Below are 27,085 nucleotides of genomic sequence, written 5' to 3'. Positions count from 1 at the left end.
TCTTCAACATGTGTGAATATAAACTCATTGAAAAAATCTTGCAGCATTCCATGGTGAGTAGTCTTGTTAAAAATAATATCCGGGCCATTACTAAATTGTTACAAAAATATAAATTTTTTTTGAATCACTTTTAGAAGTTCCACACACACTGGTATTTTTAAAACACCAACCAGTGCATAGTGCTTAAGACCATTTAAGATGAAATATATTCAAACCTAAAACTTTAGAATACTCAAAAGGCAGGATAATGGCTGCTTTTTCATTGCAAATACATTTTTTCTTCATAAGTGCAAAATACGAAAGTATTCAGCTAAATTTTGTATATCTTTATTCAAAAAGTGAAATTAGAATATAATCTCCTTATTTTTTATATTAAGGCTATTTCCCATAAAAATTGGTATTTTTATCTGTAGGATCTTAATTGTCCATTCATTTGTTTTTTCTTTTGGTTTCTTTAACAGAGAGTGCATTCTTGTGTCTTTTTAGAGTTTTTAATTCTGCTAACTTATTCCAAGAGACTTTCTGACACTGATAGTAAATAAGGGGAGAGTCCTTATAGTAACTGTGCATCTTTTCATGTAGTCAGGATTTTTTTTTTTTTTTGGATAACATTTTTTTACAATTTCCACTTGGATCACAATATTATCCCATTATGACAACTCAATGAAAAATTGTAATCTGTTTACACCAAGACACTTATGTCAGCACAGTGTGCTTGCTGATATGATTTTACATTAGATTATAATATAATTATTTTATTTGATTTACATATATACTAATACACATTTTATATATGTACACACATATATGAATATCTACTAAATGCCATTAATTTGCATGGGGTGGTAGCTGATAACATGTGATCTTTCTGACCATTGGCTATTCTTATGTGTGTCTAACGTACTTCTTAGAACAGATACTAGAACATCACACCTCTCATTATACAGTATTTTAAAGGTTATATTTTACTTTACTTATTTTTAAACATTTTTATTGAGTAATAGTCATTTTACAATGTTATGACAAATTCCAGTGTAGAGCACAATTTTTCAGTTATACATGAACGTACATACATTCATTGTCACTTTTTTTTTTTGCTGTGAGTTACCACAAGATCTTGCATATATTTAAGATTCCACACATGAGTGATCTCATATGGTATTCCTCTTTCTCTTTCTGTTCTGCTCCACCTAGAATAACATTCTCCAGGAGCATCCATGTCTCTGCAAATGGCGTTATGTTGTCAGTTTTTGTGGCTGAATAGTATCCCATCATATAAATATCCCACATCTTTATCCAGTCATCTGTTGATGGACATTTTAGGCTGTTTCCATGTCTTAGCTGTTGTAAACAGTGTAGAGAAATCAGCTGAAAACCTTATGGGGGTTCCCTTGTAACTCACTCTGTTTTTCTCTTGCTTCCTTTAGGATCATTTCTTTATCCTTGACTCTGGCTATCTTGATTAGGATGTGCCTTGGTGAGGGTCTGTTTGGGTTCTTCCTGTTTGGGACCCTCTGAGCCTCCTGTGCTTGGATATGATTCCTTCTTTAGGTTTGGGAAGTTTTCAGTCATGAGTCCTTCCCATACCTTTTCAATCCCCTTTGTTCTTTTTCCCCTTCTGGAACTCCTATTATGCATAGATTGGCACACTTTATATTACCCCATAGGTCCCATATATTGTTTTCATTGTTTTTTATTTGTTTTTCTCTCAGCTGTTCTGATTGGGTGCTTCCTGTTGTCCTGTCTTCTAGATCACATATTTGTTCTTCTGTATTTTCTAGTCTGCTTTGCACAGCCTTTAGGTCAGCTCTCATCTCAGCCAATGAGTTTACTAATTCTACTTGGTTCTTCTCTATAGTTTCTATTTCATTTTTGACATATTTTATATCCCTAAACCCTATTTCTTTTAGTTCCTTCAGTACTTTGATCACTCTTTTCTTGAAATCTTGATCTAGTAGGCCATCAATGTCTATTTCCTTGATCATGCTTTCAGGGGATTTCTCTTGATCTTTTAATTGGGAGTGGTTTCTCTACTTCTTCACATTGCTCATATCTCTCTGGCACCGTGGCTTAAGGAGTATCAGTTACCTACTTAACCTGGAGATGGTGTGCCCTTAATGATTTGATCGAGAGGTCTTTGTGTCTTCGCCCTGCTTCGCGAACTCAGCTTGCTGTTTCATAGGCCTTCTGTTGGCGCCCTCATCTGTGCTGCTCTCAGTGGCTGTTGGCTAGCAGATTGTGCCCCCTCCTAACACTAGGTCAGGAGCTGAGCTCTTACCCAGTGGGCGGGAAGGTCACTCCCCCTCCTGATGCCACAGTCAGATGCTGTGCTCAGGGGGAGGCAGGTGGGCAGATTACACCCCATCCCAGCACAGTGTTCAGGTGCTGTGCCCTCTCCTGGTGCTGGTCACTCCGCTGCTCTGTGCAGCTGCCTGCTCTGCCTCGGGTAGGCGGTCTGTAGGTGGGCTCGGGGAAGACCGCGGAACTGCCCCGCCTACGCTCTGTGCCAAATCTGAGCTCCTTGTTTCTCTTGGCAGCACAAGTTCTCTGAGGTGTCAGGGTAGAAAGATCCTCCCTGCCTCAGGCTATAAACAAGTCTCAGTCCTGCCTAGGAGGTTGTGGAGCCCCCACGTGCAGATTCAGGCCTCAGCCCTGCCCCCGCCCGGGCACTATGCACAGGAGGAGATGGTAGCTGTGGCTGAGCCCTGCCTCTCTTCTTGCGAGATGTGCCAGTAATGGCACAGGTCTGAGGAGACAAAGGCTAAAGCACCCCTCCCCCCAGGGCACATTCCTGTTTACAGTTTTGTTTACCTTCTGAGTTAAAATTTACCTGACAATGAGATGTATAAATTAGGCTTTTGAGGTTCATCCTTGTATCAGTAGTTGATTCTTTTTTATTGTTGAATAGTATTCCATTATTTGAATATACTATCATTTGTTTTACCCATCCTCCTACTAATAAATATTTAGGCTTTGGATATCTTTTTTTGCAAGCAAACATTTTTTTTAAAAAATGCAAATATAATATACATGCTTAAATGTGAACACATCTTAAGTATGCAGTTCAGTGATTTTTCACAAAGTAAATACATCTATGTAACCTTCATCCAGTCAAGAAACAGAACATTGCTGTTCCACTTTGGGTTTCTTCCCAGATACTACGGCACCCCTTTGATGGACTCACCATCCTAAATTCTGCCACCATGGATTGGCTTTTGTGCTTTTGAAATTTTTGGTCCCATACTTTCCACTCAAAATTATGTAAGATTCATCCACTAGTGTTTTCTGTAAACTAGTATATTTATTTTTATTGCTTTAAATTATACAACTTGTATGCATGTGCCACCACTTATGGTCATGTATTGTTGAAAAGTGTTTGGGTCATTTTCTATTTGGGGGTATAACAAATAGTGATTATGAGAATTTTCTGGATGTCCTTTGGTGCTCAGAGGTAGAAGTTTCTGAAGGGTACACACATGGCCTACCCTTGGTAATAGGGTGTGGGTGTGTGTGTGTGTACACATATACACACACACATATACATATATAACTTTCATTCAAAAAGCCTATTTCCAAAGTATTTGTAAGAATTTATATTCCCACTGGCCATGTGTAAGAGTCCTCATTGCTTGTTGCCCTCACCAATGCTTCGTATCACTTAACAACTAACTATACTAGTGGATGTCTAATGGTGTTCCAATTGTGGGTTTAGTACGTATTTCCATTATTACTAAAGAGGTCAGCCCCTTTTCATAGCTTATGTGGATTTTTTTTTGTGTGTGAGAAGCACCTGTTCAATTTTTTTGCACATTTTAATATTAAGGTTCTGCCTTTTTCTCCACTGGTTTTTGTTCTTTATATGCCCTAGATACAAGTCTTTTGTTGGATATAGGTATAGCAAATATATTTTCCCACCGTGTGGCTTAGCTTTTCACTTTCTTAATGGTATCTCTTGATAAAAATAATTCTTAATTTTACTGAAGTCCAACTTAAAACTCTTCTTTTATGTTTAGTGCTGTGTCCTGTTTAAGAACTCTTTGCCACTTCAAAGTCATTAAAATATCTCCTACACTATTTTCTAGATGCTTTATTTTGGTGGGGGATTAGGTTATTTATTTTAATGGAGGTACTGGGAGTTGAACCCAAGACCTTATGCATGCTAAGCACACATTCCACCTGAGCTTTACCCTCCCCCAGATGCTTTGCTTTATGTTTCAAATTTATTAGATTTATAATCTATCTAAAATTACTGTTCATGTATGGTACAGGGTTTAATTCAATACTGTTCCATTGGTCTATATGTCTAACTTTAGGTAGTTATCACATAGACTTAATATTGTTTTATAATAAGTCCTTTAACATTGTTCTTTAATATCATCTTGGCTATTGGCTCTTCACGCTTCTCTATGTATTTAGAATCAGTTTGTCAAGTTCTACAAAAAAACAGTAACAACAATTAACTTTTGGGGATTTTGATGTGCATATATAAATCTTTGAAACAGTTGAAGGGGAACTGACATCTTTAAAATGTTGAGCCCTCCAATCCATAAATTTGGATTATCTCCCCTATACTTATTTTTATCACTGCTGTAACAAATTATCACAAATTTTGCAGCTTAAAGCAACACAAACTTATTGTTTTATGGTTCTGTAGGTCGTCAGGAACAGGTATCACTTGGCTAAAAATCAAGATGTCAGCAGCACTATGCCCTTCTGTAGGTCAAAGAAAGAATGAATTTCCTTGTCTTTTTCAGCTTCTAGAGTTCACCCACACTTCTTTACCCATGGCCCTTCCTCTATCTTCAAAGCTAACAGCTTTACAGCTTTATAATCCCTCTTCCAAAGTCATATCTTTCTGACCACAGCTGGGAAAGATTTTCAATTTTTAAGGACTCCTGTTGTTAGACTAGGCCCATGTAGATAATCCAGGCTAATCTCCCTGTCTCAGAGTCCTTAACCTGATACATCTGCAAAATCCCCTTTGCCATGTAAAATAACATATTCACAGATTTCAGGATTAGAGCATGGATATAGGTAGGGGTCAGTGTGGTGCACTATTCTGTTTATCAAACTGTTTAACATTTGACACTTTATGACTAACGTACAAGATAGAAGACCCTGATCATGTTTAGAATGCTTCCTCTGCAAAATATTGGGCACTGAGTTTATTTGAAAGGACTGAAAATAATATTACCACAGGAATGGTTTCCTAATTCTACTGACATTTACTTACTTTATACTTAAATACCCAAAATGGTCAGCCAGGAGTGGGATCTTGGCAAATAAAATAAAAGTATAATTCAAGCTTTTATCACTGAATTTACTAGCTAATTCTATTTTAGAAACAGACAGAAAATAAAACAATTTAGAGTAAGTCTGCTTACTTATATATTAAGTGAACATAAAGTTTTAAAAGCATGTCTGAATATGGGATAAAGTGAGCATCATAAAATGTAATGTTAATATTTAGTACCTGCAAATCAAACTCCCAATTTATAAACAAGTTCATACTGTATAGCACAGGGAACTATATCCAATACTGTTTTGTAGTAACTTATGGTGAAAAAGAGTATGAAAATGAATATATGTATGTTCATGTATGAATGAAGCATTGTGCTGTACACCAGAAATTGACACAACAGTGTAAACTGACTACATATATATATATATTTGAAAGGACTATATATACCAAGAAAAAAATTAGATTGATAACCAACAAAAAATCTGTCAGTAATATAATGCTAGAGACACTGAGACACAAAAGAAAATCTCAGGCATACATCTGTTTATAGAGTCATAGAAAAAATAGTGCCTATGCAAGTCCCTAATAAGCATGAGAAAATAGGAAAGGCAATATAAAAGTTCAAAATGCTTTGCTATGTAAGAGCTGCAAGATGACTCAGACACAAACTTAAGTGGTCAAAATGTTTATATAATTAATGATAACTTAAAGTAATTGAGGACATCATTTTAAATGAGATTAAAATAGCTGCACCATTTTCATATTACTAAGCAAGTCATTTCTGTTTACAATAGGTTTATATTATTTTTATATGTATTTATGTTTTATAAAGACATCAACTTAGATCCTGGCTGATAACTGACAGTAGAGCAACTGATTGACTTAAATGGGTATCATAGGCTTATCAGATTTCATATGCTTTAAATATACATTAGTTATTAGCTGTCAGGAAGAGTTCAATTTTCATTTATTCTAACATAGCTGTGTCACAGGCAGGTTACTCTGTATTTACAATGGAGGATCTTGATAGATATAAAGATATCAAGTCTTATTGATCTTCATAGGGGTGCTTTTATAAGAAAAGGAGAATAAAATAAGAAAAATCTAAAATACTACTTTTTTTATAGTGTTCTAACAGTTTTATCTTTATTTTTATTTTTTTACTGAGTTATAGTCCGTTTACATTGTTGTGTCAATTTCCGGTGTACAGCACAATTTTTCAGTCCTTTATGAATATACGTATATTTGTTTTCATATTTTTTCACCATGAGCTACTACAAAATCTTGAATATATTTCCCTGTGCTATGCAGTATAAACTTGTTTCTATTCTATATATACTGTCAGTATTTACAAATCTTGAACTTCCAGTCTGTCCCTACTCACACCCTGTAAAATACTATTAAATCAACATATATTTATGAAGAACTATGAAAAATGGGAAACTATAAGTTGTTTCTTTAAATTGGAGCAAAGAGAACTACTTTAACTGGGAAAATAGTTAAAATCTGGCAAGTTTTATGATTTCATGTTCACCCCTGACAGCTTTTCTTTCCTCCTTTCTCCTTCAATTTTTTTTGGGCCTTCTAAAGAATTAAATTAAAAAAAAGAAAAAAAAAGAAAGAAAGAAAGAAAAAAAAGAAAATTAAGAAACAGCTTTGCATCTAAAATAACCTCCTAACTGGAAAGATTGTATACTTTGTGAAAAATTTACAGCTGCCAATTTATGATCTATGTCTCTGTCCACACTGTGTTACTTGTTAGGAAGGGTCTTAAAAAAAAAAAAAAAGTAAAGAAAAATAGCAAATTATAATGGCTTTTACATTTTAAATTCTTTTCTATGTGTTTATAATCTGCTCTATCATGAGTTATTAAGATAAACATTATCAGCTTTACTCTACTTTCCTATCATGCACATTGTGACTCTGAGAAGCACTCACGCTCTAACTTACCATCTGCAGGTGGTGTACAGGTTAATGCAGTTCTTTTGACAATATATGGTTTTGTAGTCTAGTTGTCTAACTACTACATAATGGAAAAGATGTAGAACTACTGGTACCACTGCCCTCGGTCTCTGTCATTTACCTTAAACATACCTGGAAAAGTAGATTCAAAAACTCATTGGCAAGAACATTTTTCACACTCCAGATCTGATATTCTTCTAGAGTTAAGATGGCCATTCTGAAAGAGAAACAATATTTAAGAACATCTTAAATCTTCATTTTCTTATATTATTTGAATAAACTGTTTTATTAAACTTGCAATGGTCATTTGCCTGAAAGAAAACTAATGATTTAGTGTAGATGCTATGTGTTCATCTAAAAGTAGGCCAGCAAAAATAAGTTCAAAAATAACCAAACTCTGAAGTAATGAGTCATAACGTGGGCAATTTATCACCAAAAATCTTCCTCCAGTAAGACCTGGGAAATAACTCACAGTATCTTCTGGTTCAAGGTGAAGTTTACTAACAGAACCCACAAAAGGTTCTGGGTAGAGAAAAAGGATTATTTACTAACTTTGAAAGCATTTTTCCAAACTCTCTGGATTATGCCCTTTGACCCTAACAATTTTCTAAGATCTTCTTTAAAACATCTGGCATTATTAGACTTCTTAAGAGATTTAAAAGAACTAAATATATATAATAAATGAGTATCTATATTAACATTCCCTCAAAATAAAATTTAACATTACTTTCACAAGTTGAGTAAAGCAGTATTTTTTTTTTCGTGTCAAAGTGTATCAAAATTTACATTTATATACAGTAGACAGTATTTCTTGGGAGGCAAAAATATAACCAAATGCCTCTTACTTCATCTTTTGAACAATCACCTTAACAGTCCTAGATGAATAATAATGTTCTTAGCTTTTATTACTTAATTATATTTTTATTATTTAATGATTTATTATTTAATGATACTTAATATTATTTATTAATGATATTCATGTATTCATTCAATATATAATACCATTTATTATAAGAAAAGATTTTAAAGCACTGTGATGGTACTTATTGGCTTTCATGATGCAACTTCCATTAAAGTATATTAATACCAATGTAATGGTACAAAATAATGGGTAATATTGTCACAGTCTAGTCACCAGTGAATATGGGTAATAGGTTTGGTTGAAAGGTCCAAATTCTATTCTAAATTTTTACCATTTCATTATTATGGTTACACGGAGATGGAGCAGCTAAATGATCTTTTTTTTTAATGTTCAAAAGTACAGTCATAAGAAGAAACTCGGTCTTACACAAAAATAGACAGCAATGATAACCTCCATACTTATCAAACACCCAGAAAAAAGGCGATGGAAATTGTATCTCTACATAAGGTATTTCCTAAAAGAAACTTTCCTATGTTTCGGTTTTCATATATACCAAATAGAAATGGCTACCTTAGTTTTGGGCAGAAAAGTAAATGAAGATGGTTATCTGAATTGCCAAAGATCAAGCCCTGAAAAATTCATTTCTATTATTTATTTCTATTGAGTGTCAGTTAATAAGACTATGATGATTTCTTCTGGATTTGTGATTAAAAAAATGTTACTTATTTTTCTAAGCCTGTATAAGAGCACTATGGTCTACATCCTACCATCTGCTACTTGGTACATGTCAACATTTGAATAGAAAGGGTCAAATTAGCTCATATGTGTCTCACATATATGGATTATCTTCAGTTTCACAGGGATACATAGACATTAAGGCAAACCTATTATAATATCTTTAATAAATGTTGTGAAACTAAAAAAATTCAAGGCTTTATTCTTTGTAAAGTACATGCTCGTTTCTGCTATTATACAATTATTCTGGCTGCTATTAAAGAACTTAGGACAGACCCTCACCAATATTATTGAAAAAAAATTTTTTTTTAAACAATATACACCACCCAGATTGAGATAAAAAATAATTTCCATCATCCCAGATATCCTATGGTCCTTCCCAGTTAAATCACCCATCTCCAAAATCACTATTGTAACACTTATTAACATTAGTTCTGTCTCTGTTCTAGAACTTCATATAAATTGAATTGTACAATGTGTTCTTTTATTCTGTGGCTTCTTTTGCTCAATATAAGTTTTGTCTTACCATAATGTATTAAAATGGGAGAAGTAAAGATTATAAACTACAGATGGCAAGAGCTGTCTCTACTTAATTTTTATAAAATGCCTAGCTTATAAAATATAATTTTTTTATGTAAATAACACTTAATGGAGTTGTTTAAAGGTGGAATGGGCTTTCCTTAGGGACAACTTGGAGGTATTGTAACGACAGGTCCAAATAAGCATTCAGCAGGGATGATGTAGAAGAGATTCAAGTATGTATACGTAAGGTATGTATAGCAATTCAGAATATAATGTATTTTTAGAAAAGAATAAATTAGTCTCTGCTAGACTCAACTTTGTGGTATCATGCGCATTCTATGTGTCTTCTACAATGTTGGATACATCCACGTGTAATTCCTTTAAAACCAGAAACCCAAATCAGTAGTTAGGAAGGAGAAGGTATCATTTTTATTAGCCAGTAGCTGAAGTATAAAGTATTTTCGGTCAAGGTTTTTCTTTTTTTTTTTTTTTTTAATTACAGAAATAGATTGCTTGTTTACCTTAAAAATTTATGACAATTTTCCAGTGGTTTCAATTTTTTTTACATAATACATTCAGTTTATTAAATTTTCTAAGGCAAATTCTCTTCCCAATTTTGCATCTTTGGCTATGAATATTTTGAGTAGCATAATATAGAACCTAGAAGTAGTAAGAAATCTTTTTCTCAACCTCTTTTAAAAAATTCTTCACTCTATGTTCCTGTTGGAAGTTTACATGCAAGAAGATGTATGCAATCAGACTTTACCAGGATATCATCGGTGCAGTTGTCCTTCCAGACCTCTAAATGTGCAACCACGTGTCTCTCAGTTCAACCCTAGAAAGAACTCCGTCACCGTCAACATCAAATACCTTGAAGCAAACTAAAGAAAAGAAACTCTTATGGAGAGAAATTACTTTCATATTCTGAAGTATAATACATTTTATTACAAGCTGCCCTAGTAAAATTACTTAGTTCCTCAAACAACTACATTCTGGACTAAGTTCTTATTTGGAGGACACTGTGTCCTTAAAGTCCTTTGAACTTGTAGGAATTCCTGTACACTTCACAAGTCTCTCTCCTTATATCATTAGCCCGCTTAGAGAACTCTATCCTTCACCTAAATCTGAAGTTAAATTTCTTGCAAACTGAAAAAGGGCCAAGTTACTATACAATATCTCACAGATTTTGAGAAGGTAATTCAACCTTTTAAATTAATTTCTAATATTTAAAACTGATCACTTCAGAGTTGATTCTTACAATGCTGAAAATATTCCATCTACATTAAGAATCAACAAAAAGCTGGTACAGTAAGCCCCCTGTATCCATTGGTTCTGCATTCACAGGTATAAACAATAGATCAAAAAAATATGTATATATATATATAAAATATATATATATAACTTTCCCAGAAAGTTCTCAAAAGCAAAACTTGAATTTGCTATGCACTGACAACTATTTACATATCATTTACATTGTATTTACAAATAATTACATTATATTAGGTATTACAAGTAACCTAGAGATGATTTAAAGTATACAGGATGATGTTCATAAGTTATATGCAAATACTATGCCATTTTACATAAGGACTTGAGCATCCATGGATTTGGTATCTGAGGGGGTCTCAGAACCAATCCTCAGCAGATAATGAGAGATGACTGTATAAAGATTTTGCCTCTCCAATATAATTAATGTGCACCCAATATTTTTGCCTAAGAACAATTTCAAATCTTCAATGAAGTTTATATACAACAAGCTAAAAATCCGAAATATCAGCACTTTGCTAATTAACATCAACATCAGCAAAGTTGCTAGTTAGTCTAGTTGGTTAACTTCCACTAGTCCACTGGCAAAAAATAAATTAAAAAAATTTAAGACAATAATTAACCTCAATTGAGAAACAAAGACTTCAGCCTCTTTAATACCAGAACTTTAATGTGAACAAATAATCTATCACAAAGCCAGGTTAGAGTAATGGTATACTATCAGGGAAGATAAAAGAAATCTAAATTTTTAAGATTAAATAATTATCTACTTCACACACCCGTGTGTGTAATAATTATGTATTAATTATGCTATTAAATTAACTGAGTACATCACAGTACAACATTACTAAAGAATATTGAACTAATAAGTATCATACCCAAAATACGCAGTATTTGTGAAGCTGTATTTTAGAAATATGCAGAGATAATGACCCTAGTGAATATATAAGAATTAGGTTCCAATTAAATGTAAACTGCTGCATTTTCCTAACCAAATATGGTTAAGATTTATTAATGTAATATGCTTATAAATTACGCTATAATATTTTAGCTAGGTTTAAAAGATAAATTTAGTATTTAATAAAATTGTTTTATCATAAATTTAATTTTGGTAATAAAATATCAATATACACAGTGCTAGAAAATAAGTTGGAATTCAAGTTAAGCAAGACAAATTTTCTATATAGACTACCAGAAAATATTTTCTATATGCTTAACATTTTCAAACACATCATGAATGATGTAGTTCATTTACCATGAATTGTACATTCATCTGGAAAATCAACCATTATTAATAACAAAGATCTTAAATTACTCCACAGTAAAAAAGAACAGATGATTGAACCTTTACACTGACCTCAGTAAAACCTCAGCAAGAGATTGCTATTTGCCAAAGGGATGAAAATTCAAGCTTTAATCAGATGATTTTTTACATGAATGGATGCTAATTTTTTTCTCTGTATAGCTTCCAAATTTTGTGATGTTTAACACACTTACATCTCTGTCTTTCAGCCAGAGGTCCTCTGCAACAAGCTGATAACCCACAGGATATCTCCTTAAAATCTATGTGGCTGTCATGATTTTCACCAAAAGCGTTAAATAAACCTGTAAAATAGGAACACAGAATAAATCACAGCCAACAAACTTCCTGTTAATGACATGCTTATGAAAGGAGGCATGACTCGCATAAACTGACTTAGTTTTTAAAAGTTATCAGTAGTTTCCACTGTCTTAGGAAGTTTTTATTTCCCCCCTGGCATAATTATAACCAAAATTTAACTTCCTAGAAGAAAAAACTATCATTTAGTGTTTGGTTTTGTCTGCCTACCTGTCTCTATCTTATATTAATTCCAAAAGTCTAAAGTGATTGTAGAATGTAAAAAATAAAAGTATATTTTAAAAATGTAACTGGAAAAAAGTCAGAGACCACAATTATCCTAATTTGGAAAGACTAAGAAGAAAAAGGAAAAAAGAAGAAGAAAAGTTGAACTCTATCAAAGATATACTGTGTTGTTATTAACAAGCTTCATACAGCTCCTTCATGAAGCAAAGAAAACTAACACACTATATTATAAGAGAAAGAAATTCTGTACTGCAGTCTTCATTGTACCACTTAATCTGTATACATAAATATATTAAATTTCAGAAATAAAGGGTAATTTATAATCTAATCCTGCGGATTTTAAACTTTTCATAAAAAATAAATGGAATCATTTTGTTTTCAAATGAAATGATTTCTCAATCTCTAATTCTAAAAAGGTAAAAATATAACTGCACTGCTGAAGTGGAAGCCCTGTCTGTTCTAGCTCCCCTAACAAGTATTTCTAAAACACACTAGAAACCTGAAGAATACAGACTATTTCAAGAATCTAATTCTGTGCCCTCAAAGAGCAGAAAATTGAAGCTAAGAAGTAGTTAAATGACTTGCTAAAAGTAAGAAATTTTTTTAAAAAGGTCTGAATCAGAAGCAGAACCCAAGCTTTCAGATTTCAAATACAGTTTTTGTGATTATCAGCCACAACTACTCCTTGTAAACCTCATTTAATATATATATATATAGTAGTGAAAAGTTTAGAGCTAAGTGGGGACCTTAGAGATGGTCTAGTCCAGTGGTTTCTTAATTTTTTAAGGGTGGGGGAAGGATACAGCAGTGGAACCTTCTTCTATATAAAAGAAATACAATAGACACTACTCAGCTGAGGAAGAGGTGGGGTCATGTGTGGAAGCTAGAGCTTTGCCTATTCAGTGTCCACCACCCTGACCTTGCACCAGATGCTCAGGCACCGCACTGGAGCACAGTTTCATAATGATTTTCTTGGTCAAACCGATTTTATATATGAGAATATTCAGGTGCAGAAAGGTAAACCGACTTACACAAGGCTCCAAAGGTGGAACAAGGCTCACGTTTTTAGCAAAGAACATTTGTAGAAAATAGGATTCCCACCTTCACTCAGAGATGGACAAATTGTTGGTGAAGCCAATGGGCCAAATGTCTCTAAATCAAGTCATCCAGTTCAGGATTGAGCCCTCAGCAACCAATAGCATTTCTCCAGATGAATGATGTCTGATTCTTCCACTAACAAATCAAACAAGATTATAAAATCTCACTCTTCTCTTCTGGACAATTAATTAGTTCATCCTGATAATGTAAGTTCTAAAGATACATTTTAATTTCCCAGTTAAACTGTTAAAAAACTACCTAAAACAAAAACTCTGAAAGACAAATATATTGTATATAAAGTGGCATGAAAATTAAATTCAAATTAACATAAAAGAGGCTTTAAAATGGGAAAAAAACTTGCAATTTCCCATTAAGCAGGCTGTTTAATTCCAACATGTAAAATAATAAACTAAGATATTTATTTTTTGCTTCCCACACTTTTATCTGTATTCACTTTGGTGATTTTAATCTCTATCTTGGATTTGAAAATTCCTGATCATAGTCTCTCCTGGCTACACAGGTAACACACTAATAGCAGGATCTATGTTTGAGTTATCCTGTCACTATGGTAACCATTTACACTTTTAATACTTATTAAATAAATTTACAAAGGGGATAGACCTAAGCTTCTCCTTCTTGGCCCTAAAATTCTTACTACCCCTCCTATAAAGGCAGGAGCCTCCTCTGTAGGACAGAGTGTAAATGTATCTCCTGAGAAGGATTCCCCAACAAGGGCTGTCTTTACAGCATGCTTTTAGATAAGATGTTTTTATGGGACATTTCAATAAAAGGATCAAGGACCTAAGCTTCCCAGTATGGTGGGAGTTGTGATGGGCATGGGAGGATGCTCACTTGGGAGGATGAGATGTTAAAGACACTAACAGTGAAAAGGACAGGGCAAGATGAAGGGCGATTGGGAAACAGGACCACAGAGATGTGACATCTACTTCCCACTGTCATCTAAGTGATACCTACTTGAAAGAAATATTTTTACAGTTAAATTCTATAATGGGGGGTTATTTAAATGAAGCACACATATACTCAATGAGTAGATCACATAATTTTTAGAGATTCAGAGTGCATTAGCATTTTCAGAGTACTTTTTACATCAATAACTAGTATTTATAAATTCCTGTGCGCTAAATAATTATGTGGAATTATTTCCATTTTGCTTTTAGACTTACTACAGCTTAACCTATTCAATGCACTGATACAGAGTAATTTTTCTAATGAATAAAAATGATAATATACAACTTGTTAAAGATTCTTTAATTTCTCCATCACCAGATTTATGAACACTTAGGCCTATGGGTCAGGCCCCGTTTCTTGCCAGCTTTTTCACCAACACCTTACATTTAGGTTATATTGCATTACCCAGAGGTCGGGAAATGTTCTTTCACACATCCATGTCTTTATTAGGTCCTGTGTCTTCTGAGGAGAAACCTTCTCCCCACTTTCACATCCTTCCATTTTACAGCCTAACCACTAATCCTTCTGTGAACACCTTCTAGTGCTTTCCAACCTCACCAGCTACCCCAGGGTTTTAACTTCTCTCTTCCACAACTGTCCTCCACTGTATATAGTATCCAATATTCAAGTGAAGTATGAGTCCTCATTTACAGGTCTGTGGCCTCTCTAGATTATAAAGTATTTGGATTCAGAAACCTTGTGCTTTATCACTGTAGCTGCTAGAATTCATTTCATAGGACCTGATACATAGTAACCACACAATAAATACTTGCTGAATGAATGAATGAATGAATGAATGAATAGCCAAGGCAATCTTCACAGCCAAGGCTTCCCCATCCCAGCTCAGTATTCTTTCTGTTATATCAAAGAGACTCTGCCCCATGAAACAATAGACCCTGCACATTTTAACAAATGTATACAATTATTAGGAACTATTATTAGAACAGAGACTAGCACTACTGTTCTCATAGTTATGTCACATAAGTAGTGTATTAAAGCTCATTCTGATTTGTTATTTATACAAATCAGCTATGTCTGTCACCAGTTTAAATATTAGTAATTTAGAAAACAAAAGTTATTGATTTATCCACTCATCAAAAAACATTATGACAGATCTACTTACATACCTCTTTTGTCAGTTTATATACCAACTGGAAAAGAAGGGGTGTACAGTCAACTCTGAGAGTATAATTGCCTGCAAAATAAAATAGAGAGTATTTTAATACCTCCAAATGGACTTCAAACCTGTATTTAATTCTAACTTTATTTTCTAATTATAAACAAGATATAACATATTTCAAATTGAAGGCATCATTCCTGGAGAATTAAAAATAGGGTGGACCCTACAGATTATCATATTCAGTGAAGTATGTCAGATAGAGAAAGGCAAATATCAAATTATATCACTTATATGTGGAATGTAAACAAACAAAAAAATGATACAAATGAACTTATTTACAAACCAGAAATACATTCACGACATAGAAAAGAAACTATGGTTACCCAAGGGGAAAGGGGGAAGGGAAGAGAGATGTTAGGAGTTCAGGACTAACAGATATACACTATTATATATGAAACAGATAAACAACAAGGACCTACTGTATAGCACAGGGAATTATATTCAGTATCTTATAATAACCTATAATGGAAAAGAATCTAAAAACAATGTATATGTGTATGTATATGTATATGTATATGTATATAACTGTGTAACTTCACTGTACACCTGAAACTAATATTACAAATCAAATGTACTTCAGTAAAAACAAATAAATAAAATTTTAGAATAGATAGATAGGTAGGTAGATAAATAGACAGACAGACAGTCTGGCTAAAACTAAAACACAAGGTGGAAATAACTCTTCAGGAGCCAGAGAGGCTGCAGCACACACTCAGGATAGGAGACTGCAGAGGCAGACTCTGCTGCTAAGGCTGCAGCTCCTGCAGTAACAGTAAGGGCCATTGCTCATTATGGCAGCAGTACCTAGGGGTCTTTGGCAAAGGAAGTGGTAAGGCCATAATGTTCACGTTTTTATTCATTCATTCAATTCAATATCAAGACGTTAGACTAGAGCGTGTCAGTAACTAACATGTGTCCTGTGACACTTACCTAGAAATAACCATAACACGATGAAAGCCTACAGATGCACATGCCACATGTCAGGGTCAAAAGAAAGTCTGTAGTGGGTGCTTATTTCAGAGTTGTTCCAATACATACAGGAACTATTTCTGTATGAAATACTTTAGCCCAACTTTTAAAAATAGCTCCACAGGAAGAATGTCAAAAGTACTAAAGTTTTAAGTAGTAATCCAAGATAGGCCAATGGTAAATATACTAAAGAAATTAGGATCAATAGCTTAGTTATGAATCATATTGATTCATTTGAATCATAATAATGTTCTCTCTGGTAAAATGGAGAAATGGAGGTATTATTGAGGCATCTCATAGAAAGAGGATAATCCTAGTTTATGAGTTGGAGTTGACAGACTTAAATACTGGTATACTATTTAATGACAATCTGAAATAAAATTTACCTTCTGTGTATGAGTCTGCATTGATATATGCAACCTCTCTCTCCTGGAGTGTTTTCACATTCTCCTGTAGTTGAAGCAAAGCAGTCACTTAACTCACGGCATTTACAATTGTGGAAATACAAGCAAAACAAATTAATTCAGTAAAAGAGTGGTTTGCAGATACCATTATAAATCAAATGCCTATGCCTTTGACCATAATTTTAAGAAAATGCTATTAACTGCTTGATAATATTAATGCAATTAAAACAAGAAAGAAAAATATTAGTGATGCTGTAGCCACTTTTCATAGCAAAAGCACGGAGACCCAGAGGAAAGCTGCCCCTGATCCCCTGCACCATAATATGAAGGGGGAAGGCTCAGAGATGCTCAGCCTCACCCTGGATCTACTGGAAGAGAACTGCTCAAAGTAAGGCCTGGAAATCTGTACTTTTAAAAGGTGTCCCTGGCAATCCTTACAGACATTAAAGTATGAGATCCCTTGACGTTGGGGATCGAAGTAACTTTACCATATTAAAAGTGAGGAAGTTGGAAATTTTATTTATCAAGAATTTTCTGAAAGAGAAGATATTGATGAAAAAGAAAAAGAAAGGAGGGGAGGATAGAGAAAAAACTAGAGGGAGAGAAGAGTGGCTATTAGGACAAAGACAAGACATTTCTCTCTCACACATACATGCACACACGCACACACATTCTAGAAAAATACAGCAGAAGAAGACTAATGCCATCACACACATGGGAATATGCAGAGAGAACTCTTTTCTTCTCTCTGTTTCTCTCTCTCTCTCTCTCTAGCTTGCTACCTTATAAGAGCAGTTACAGTAAAAACATTTAAAGCTGTGAGTGGTCATCCCACAAATGAGAATTCTCACCTCTGCACTTGGCCACACGGGATAGATGACAGCTGATTCTGCTGCAGAGTTTCCATTATGACAGAGCTACAGTAGAAATAAAAAAGATTCCTTAAATATATGTAAAGGTAAATGTGCTGCTGAATATGATCAAGAAGCTAGTAGAAAATGGGAAACAATATTCAAATTGTCTTTTAACTCACATGAATTTAAATTAATGTAAGGCATATTATCTTGTATCTTGGGTTTATTTTATCTGTATTCTAAGCTGCATAAATTATAAAAAGACACATGTATTTCAATATACATGTATTCACAAGAAATTACATATTTCTAAAAGTAAATGACCTTAATGAATAAGATCTGATTCATGTAAATAAGTGTATTATGAAATGCATGTTCATAACACCAACATAATAATAAGACTTTGCAATATACATGGAATCAAATGTGATACAAGTAACTGTGATTTTATTCCCATACTTATTTGATTCATATTATTATTTTAAAGTATGCAGAAATGAGTCAGAAGGAAAGCATTTTAAAAACCAGACACAATGATAAGAAACATATGACATTCTTCAAATCAATTCTATAAAATTGGGACTCATAAATGATGAACAAAACAGAGGATAGTCACAGGAAAGTGCTTTTTGGTGCACCTGCCTTTAAAAAAAACACACAAGCCTACCATGAACATGTAAGAACTTAGAGTTACTGGACAGAGAGCTTAAGGGAAGAAGATGAAAGAAGGGGGCCTATGAAAGACACTTTAAAATAAAGCATTAAGAGCCAGTGACAAATGAAAATTAATCATAATTGAATTAAAAATAAATCCTTGAAATTTTAGAGTAATTCAATTTACAAAATCATTGTATTATACTTCCCAATCAGGCACTTTTGTAAATGGTAAAATATACCTATGGTTACAATTTAGTACGGAATCCATAAAGGAGAGACTATAATCAGAGTATAGTCATCTTAAAAGAGCATGTTGTTTTCCTAGATAGAAGAAATCCAAGGAAACTGTAAAAACTTGAAAATTAATGCCAAGGATCTATATCAGATTTTCAATAAGCTAATTCACTTGTCAGAAGCAGCTTCCTAGGTTTGACTATTTTCTGAGCTTACAGATTTTACTTACTTATCACAAAACAAATACAAATAGAAACTAAAATATTTTAAAAATAATGAAAAACTTGGTTTGTACTTAGTAATTAAGAGGTTGTTCTGTTTTACCAAACTGATGTAAAAGCAAAAGCAAACTCTATTTCTTAAATTTTCTTGAGTATTTATCCAAATTAAAACAATATCAGGTAATGGAACACATCTGTGATTACCCTGAGATACATGTTGACCAAGAAGATACGTTTTCTGTCTTAGTTACCTCAGCCCATTTGTGGAACCCAGAAGTCCAAATTTTTCTGCATCCCAGCTGGCAAAAATGGTAGTTCTTCTCGGTCTCCAGCCTGTAATCATTGTTAACATACATGGTTAGGTACATCTGCCTAAAAACAAAGGAAAATTCACTCAAGTCACTTTCTGTCATCACTTGCCAAGGAAACATTATTTACCTCTACTAATCAGTTTTCCAAAATTCTGGACAACTTCTTATAAATCAGCAGTTCCACTGGTTAGGTCAGTACCTCCAAATACCCAGAAGTCCTGATGATCTCCCAGAATAACACACCTGTTTGGAAAGGAAGGCATTCAAAAGAATGACAACTTAGAATGTATTATAAAGAGCAGTAATTCATGTTTTTAAATTAAACTTCCTCCTGCTTGAGTTTCCTCCATAGAAAACCATCAAGGTAGTGTCTCCTTTTAGAATTTACCTTTTTTCCCCACATTTAATTATATCACATCAACCAGGAAAAAAATATTAAGAGTTGATTAAAATTTATCTTCTCTTACTCCTGTAATCTTTGTAAAAACAAAATGTTTTAAGACATTTTAAAAAATCCACCAACTCACCAAGTTTCACAGATCCTCAGGTAGTTCTGATTACATCGTAAATGCTTGTGATTTTCTTGATGTTATGAACATGCATTTTAACCTTCCTAGAATTTCACAAAGGGAACAAATTACTTCACATAGAGCATTATGTCTAACAGGTTCCTTCCAATGTTTTATTCTAAGTCTCAGAAGTACAAAAAACTGTTTAATAGGATGATAAATTCCCATATGCCCACCATCTAAATTCAATCGTTAATACTGTTGAACTATTTGCAAGCGAGTTGCGCAAATCATGACAGTTCTCTCCTATGTGTTTAAGAATGCACCTTACGGTGAGATTAAAAAAAAAAAAATCAGTATTTTATATTTTTCCTCCCTCATAACTCTATTGTTGGTACTTATTTAAACTTCAAAATCATTATTCAACGTGAAAAAGAATCTTGTTCTTAGCAATTTAAAAAAAAAAATTGTGTATTTGTCCATTTAGAGCTCAAATCAATTAAAGGATATAAGCCCCAGGTGCTTTTTTTGATATTTTGACCAGGGAAAATTTGTTTCTGACTTTTCTCTTAAACTGTTACTGAAGCTACATACTGTTTTCCTTGTGTCTGTATGTGTCTGTTTATAAATCACATTTTTCATTGTGTACCTCTAGAGGGTATTAATACATGAGATAATAAAGTCTATGTTAAAGGAACTCAGTTCTAATTGAGTTAAATAAACACTTTTTAAAAAATTCTTATAAAATAAAACTGAACTTCTAATATCTTAAGAGTTTTGAAATTTTAAAACAAGCTTCTTACAGAACTTATAAAATACTTGCAGAATCCAAATTCACATTGCTAAGGCAAATCATTAACCAACAAGGCTCATTTAACCATTTTAGTTTAATAAAAACAGCTATCTCCTCTCTGATTCATCAGTGTGAAGTTTCCCTTTCCCTCTACATTTCAAGCCAGTCAAACTAAAGTTCTGATCATGCCATGCTGTTCCCCAACCCTGCACAAGCTGTCCTCTGCAGCTGGCGTTTACTGCCTGTCTTGATTCTGTGGAAATCTTAGTTTGTGTAAAATTAAGCTCAATGAGCACACGGTCCGTGGTCATGCCTCCTTAACACCAGTGCTGTCCGGGGTTAGTAACAGTAACGACTATGCTGGTAAGCGCACGGGGCCATGTAGCAGTTAAGCGTTCACCACTGTGACCATCTAACCCACCCCCACAGAAGTGACCAGTGAACTTCGCTCCTTCCCCTCTTCTCTCCTACTCCTTCCCTTAAGTTAACCTAGGGTTTTGCATGCATAGCGTTTTGACAGTTATCTGAAACACTGTTTTAAACCCTCAGTTGAAAAGGGAAGACAAAATGTTACACCTGGCCCGGAGAAGGAGAGGGGTGGGGAGTGGCCCAGAGGAAGCCGAACGGGACGCGCGGCCTCGGATCACAACACAGCCCCGTTCCTTCCCGAGTTTCGCAGCCGGGAAAGCAGAGGCCTGGGGCCCGGACCGCCTCGGGGCCTTCGGGGGAGGCCGAGGGAGGGACGGAGACCCGCGCAGGGCTGGGGAGGGACCCGCAGGGACTCACCGTCTGTGCAGCGGCTCCTGACCCACGGTGGACGGGCGGCGGTGGCGGTTGAGGCTGCGGTGCCGGCTGAGGGGGCTGAGGCGGCGGCGGCGGCGGTACCGGCTGAGGGGGCTGAGGCGGCGGCGGTACAGGCTGAGGGAGCTGAAGCGGCGGCGGCTGCGATGCCGGCTGAGGCGACGGCGGCTGCGGTGCCGGCTGAGGGGGCTGAGGCGGCGGCGGTACCGGCTGAGGCGGCGGCGGCTGCGGTGCCGGCTGAGGGGGCTGAGGCGGCGGCGGCGGCGGTACCGGCTGAGGGGGCTGAGGCGGCGGCGGTACAGGCTGAGGGGGCTGAAGCGGCGGCGGCTGCGGTGCCGGCTGAGGCGACGGCGGCTGCGGTGCCGGCTGAGGGGGCTGAGGCGGCGGCGGCGGCGGTGGTTGAGGCTGCGGTGCCGGCTGAGGCGGCGGCGGCGGCGGCGGCTGCGGTGCCGGCTGAGGGGGCTGAGGCGGCGGCGGCGGCGGCGGTTGAGGCTGCGGTGCCGGCTGAGGGGGCTGAGGCGGCGGCGGCGGCGGCGGTTGAGGCTGCGGTGCCGGCTGAGGCGGCGGCGGCGGCGGGTGCGGTGCTGGCTGAGGGGGCTGAAGCGGCGGCGGTACCGGCTGAGGGGGCTGAAGCGGCGGCGGCTGCGGTGCCGGCTGAGGCGACGGCGGCTGCGGTGCTGGCTGAGGCGGCGGCGGCGGCGGCGGCTGCGGTGCCGGCTGAGGGGGCTGAGGCGGCGGCGGTACCGGCTGAGGCGGCGGCGGCTGCGGTGCCGGCTGAGGGGGCTGAGGCGGCGGCGGCGGTGGTGGTTGAGGCTGCGGTGCCGGCTGAGGCGGCGGCGGCGGCGGCTGCGGTGCCGGCTTAGGGGGCTGAGGCGGCGGCGGCGGCGGTGGCGGTACCGGCTGAGGGGGCTGAGGGGGCTGAAGCGGCGGCGGCTGCGGTGCCGGCTGAGGCGACGGCGGCTGCGGTGCCGGCTGAGGGGGCTGAGGCGGCGGCGGCGGCGACGGTTGAGGCTGCGGTGCCGTCTGAGGCGGCGGCGGCTGCGGTGCCAGCTGAGGGGGCTGAGGCGGCGGCGGTACCGGCTGAGGCGGCGGTGGCTGCGGTACCGGCTGAGGGGGCTGAAGCGGCGGCGGCTGCGGTGCCGGCTGAGGGGGCTGAGGCGGCGGCGGTACCGGCTGAGGGGGCTGAAGCGGCGGCGGCGGCGGTACCGGGTGAGGCGGCGGCGGCTGCGGTGCCGGCTGAGGGGGCTGAGGCGGCGGCCGCTGGAAGGACTTGAGGGACTCGAAGGCCTTCGCCAGCTTTTCCAGGGTCGCCATGGCGGCCTCCCGCCCCGCGGGGACAGCCCACGGAGTCGCCAGGACGACTGGCGGCTCCGGTCAGCAGCGGTGGCAGTTAACGGGGCTCGAGGCCGCCAGCAGGTGCGGACCCCAAGCGCGCGGCCATCTTGGAGCCGTCCCGACAGCCCCCGCGGCCCTGCGTCCTGCCACGCTCCGCCGGTGGGGCGGGGCCGGGCCGCGGGATTGACAGCCGGAGGCAGCGGCCTCCGCCAATGGCTGCCGCGCCCGCCCCTTGGGCCCAAAGAGCCGCCACGGCTGCTGGAGTCACTTCTTCCCGGCGAGGGTCGAGGGGTACTGCAGGGAGATCGGGAGGGCGGTTCCGGGGCCGGGTTGCGTGGCACGGCGAGGAGGGTGGGGAGGGCGGGGTGACTTGTGATTGAGGGTCTCTCTCGGCGAGGGGCGTCCCCGGACGACGCCTAGCGGGTGGCGGGGAGGCGGGGCAGTGGGCTGGGAGCCCGAGACCCCCGCGGGGCGCTTGCCCACCCCGCGGCGCGGGCGGAGGGCCGGCTGGCCGGACAGCCTGCTGTAATATGCTGACTGTTATATATTTGGCCTTACCCTTGTTAGTTGCCTCAAATCACTCCTTGTTCACCTTCATGATCATTACCATAGATACACTTCTTACAATCCTCGTACTTACTATGTTCCCTCATGCTACAGGGCCATACACATGCTATTCTCACTCTCAGGAATAATCTTTTACACATCAATGCCCTACTCCCCTCAAGAGATTTGCCTATCTAATTCCAATCACTCTCAGTGCTCAGCTAATTTGTGAATTCATAAAGCCCATTACATTAACATAATTTCTTAACACCATGTCATTCTCCTTTATCACATTATTAAAGTATGCTTTATAATAACATAAAAACTCTTCCATGCATGAAGGTAGATATTAAACAATTAAGTTCACAGTATAAAGTTGTAAGTACATATACTGTATATTATGAAAAATGTTAAGGAATAACATACTATCGTTAAATTCATTCACAATTTTTCATAGAAATATGGAAATATTTATTCCAAGTTGGATCATCACTATATGTGTGTGTGTATATATGTATATATTTTTCATCCTTCATTCTCATTATAAGTTCTGATAAAATATTGCCAACAATTAACTTTTATACCCCAAATTACCAATAAAGGAATAGGAAAGAAGGGAGAAAAGAAGAAAGGAAAGAAGGAAATTGAGGGGTTTTAGAACTCTTGAGATTGAGACATATTAGATAAAGACTCAGATCTGTACATTTATGTATGATAATTATTTTCCTAAAATTATATAAAAACATAAAGAAAACTGAAAGCTAAATATAAAATTATTTACAACCCAAATTTGAGGTTAATTTATATCTTCAATTGATATGCATTTTTTAAATTTAATATTACACTGTTCCATTGCTATAATATAATCAAATTCATAAACAGAAAACTATATATGATATATACATCCTCTCACCATTGATAACATCTCTGAAAGCATTTTTGAAGTAGAATACTTTATATTTAAAGTTTTTATCATTAGAAAGTCTTTGAATATTTTAACACTATTAGATTTAATTTGCTTCATCGTATTATTTTTTCCATTACATGAGAAATAATATCTTATATGGTTTTGATTCATTCTTTAAGTAATTTGTTAATATTGTATAATAAGTGAATTCATGGAATTAAGGAAAGAATTTATTTTAGGGCCTGATATGTAACAGTTTGACTACAAATCCTTCCTTCCTTCCTTCCCTCCTTTTTCTCTTTCACTCCCTCTCATCTTCCTCTCTCCCTCTCTTCCCTACTTTCTTCTTATTCCTTCCTGATTTTAATAATCAGATTTACTAGCTAGCAGGACCATTTTACTACCTCTGTAGATCTAGTCTCCCACAATTATAGCCATCTTATTCTACATTATATTAGTGTGATAAGCACACATATATATTACTTTTATCAAATATGTAACATAGTTTTGATTTTAAGTTAGTTAGCTATTTAATTCAGATTGTCCATCATTTCTTAGAAGTCATGGAGTATTCTTTCCAACACTTAAATGAGATATGTAACCAATGGAATTTTTTCAACAGAATAGTGAAACTGAATTTTAGCAGTGACATGCAATAGTTTTGTGGATATTTATTGATAGAATTTTGTAAGATCTCTTCTGTAATGTATACAGTATGTACATTTTTTCCACCTGTCAAAGAACTCCAGGCTTTGAAAAGAGAGGTTCTAATGGATCATGTGTTAAACTGCATTGGTTGATTGATCCTTATAAAAGCATGTTTAGTCATTGCTGTTTTTGGTAGTGGTTTTACCAAAAAAAAAAACTGACAAATTTAATTGTGATATTTAACAAATAATTCATAGATTATGTGTTATCACATAAAATAGAATGAATAATTGAATGCAAAAAATTCAACATGACTACTTCTACTCTATTGAAGTGTTCATATTGACAACTACCGTCTCCTTACACAATAGTTGCATTTAGTTAAATGTCTTGAAAAACATAATTTGGAAAACTCAAGGTCCTCGGGTGCCAGAACCTTTAATGTGCAATTCATTTTCACAATTTATGATTCTAAGAGAGTTGCTCCAAGTCAAGAAGAGGGAATCTGTTAATCAAAATTGGCAGAGAGGTACAGAGACGATTGCTTCCAGGTAGTTTTCTTTTTTCAAAGACACACAGGCATTGTGTGAACAAGACACTTCTGTTGTTTCTGTTTTAGAGTTAAGATTTTATTGCTGAATTCTGATCAAAATAATTTATACATTTTAAATTTGCACTGAATGAAGGGAAAATCTGCACAATATGGATCAGTTAGATTGAACTTTGTATTCTCTTTTGACAAGTGTGTGTCCCTATACTTTTGCATATAGATCAAAAACAATACTTCAAGGCATTCTCACCAACAGCAAGCAGATCTCCAATTTAGAGTGTCTTGTCTTGCTTTTAATTTGCATTTAGAGTGTACCTTATTCTACTTGGGAAGTTGTAGTCTCACTTCTGTAAGTGGAATAGTGAAGCTGTTTATATGTGAACTTGTTACATGTTGGTATTATTGTGTCTGTTGGGGGCTGGGAAATAAGTAAGCTTAATAAATTGATTCAATTTTGAGTGTGTTTGAATTTAATGAAACTTAAATTGTACTGATTGATTCTCAACACTTTAATTACAGGTTAATTTCAGATCACTGAATTGTTTTATTTACATCAGGGCATCACACATAGGATAGAATGATATGTTGTAATATTCTGGATGCAGTTATTTTGGTTTTCACACTAATTAAAAGTTTTACCTCCATCTCCACCAAGGACAAAGGGACAAGAATACAGTTGTTTAGAAAATGATACATTTGTAGGCCATCTGCTCTTTGCATAGAACTGCATGAGCATTTGCTTATAAAAAGGAATTACGCTCCTCTTTTTAGTGTGCAGATTAAAGACAAGCCAGGAGAGAAAATATTAATGGAGACAATGAGAGGGCAAAAGCAATATGATTTGTTAATTACTACAGGAATGTAAAATGCAGGTGGAAAGGTACATCAGTGAAGGTTAACCTAAATCTTGAATTGTGAAACAAGCTATAACCGTGTAATTAAGCTGAACTATTTACAATTGTTCAAATGCTTTGAATTTTTTAATCTCAAATCCTTTGCTCAGAATGTTCTTCCCTGTGTCCTATTAGCTTGTTATTTATTTTGAAGATTTTTCAGAATTGCTCCATATTATCCTTCTGTAACTCCTCTGAATTACCCTCAGTAGAATTAAATGTTTCCTCCATTGTGCTCCATTAGTAGCTAGTACATACCTTTATCATATAACTATTCAGATACTTGTATATCTCTTCAGCTTGACCTTAATCGCCTAGAAGTCAAAGCTTTGTTCTATTTTTTCTGTATCTCCATTTCCTAGTGCATGCTCCCAGATTTTATTCCTCTTCTCAAACCTTACTATTGAATCTATACTGGAAGTATCTTCTCTAGACACTCTTTGGGGAACCTGTTTTTATGACTTATAATTGCAGCCCAAGATATCTCTCATTATACCTCTAACTTCAATCTGATCACCTCCTCTGAAGTTTGACCTATACTCAGCTTTCCACCTGACATCTCTGCTTTAGTGCCAGAAAGGGTGTCTCTAACACATTTTGCAAACTCATCTCACTCCTTCCATAAACTATGTCCCCTATTTTGCTGCTTAAGCTCAGATTTTAGGGGCCATCCTTGATATTTCTGTATTCCTTAGTCCTCACATACAAAAAATCACCAATTCCTGATAATTATATTTCCAAAAAACACCTTCTTGATCTTCAGCATCAGGGCCA

At 36.9% G+C, this 27,085-nt stretch overlaps 1 protein-coding gene across 1 annotated transcript; it reads right to left on the bottom strand.

Annotated features, from left to right (window-relative positions):
* Nucleotides 1-311: 311 nt before the first annotated feature.
* LOC141577249 (uncharacterized) lies at nt 312-26,870 on the bottom strand. The gene is made up of 12 exons (XM_074361409.1): nt 26,815-26,870; nt 21,418-23,136; nt 19,857-19,942; nt 19,457-19,572; nt 19,270-19,351; nt 17,904-17,969; nt 17,035-17,098; nt 15,627-15,694; nt 13,534-13,665; nt 12,087-12,194; nt 10,090-10,204; nt 312-7,421 (listed from the first exon to the last, which is right to left on the bottom strand). The coding sequence occupies exons 1-3, from the start codon at nt 26,868-26,870 to the stop codon at nt 19,873-19,875; spliced, it is 1,845 nt and encodes a 614-aa protein (XP_074217510.1). The 3' UTR covers nt 312-7,421; nt 10,090-10,204; nt 12,087-12,194; nt 13,534-13,665; nt 15,627-15,694; nt 17,035-17,098; nt 17,904-17,969; nt 19,270-19,351; nt 19,457-19,572; nt 19,857-19,872.
* Between the last annotated feature and the right edge of the window lie 215 nt (nt 26,871-27,085).

This window comes from Camelus bactrianus, chromosome 3 (genome assembly GCF_048773025.1).
Source record: "Camelus bactrianus isolate YW-2024 breed Bactrian camel chromosome 3, ASM4877302v1, whole genome shotgun sequence".
In the NCBI taxonomy this organism is placed as follows: Eukaryota; Metazoa; Chordata; class Mammalia; order Artiodactyla; family Camelidae; genus Camelus; species Camelus bactrianus.
Note: the sequence above shows the minus strand (reverse complement) of the source record. Positions and strands in the feature narration are given on the sequence as shown.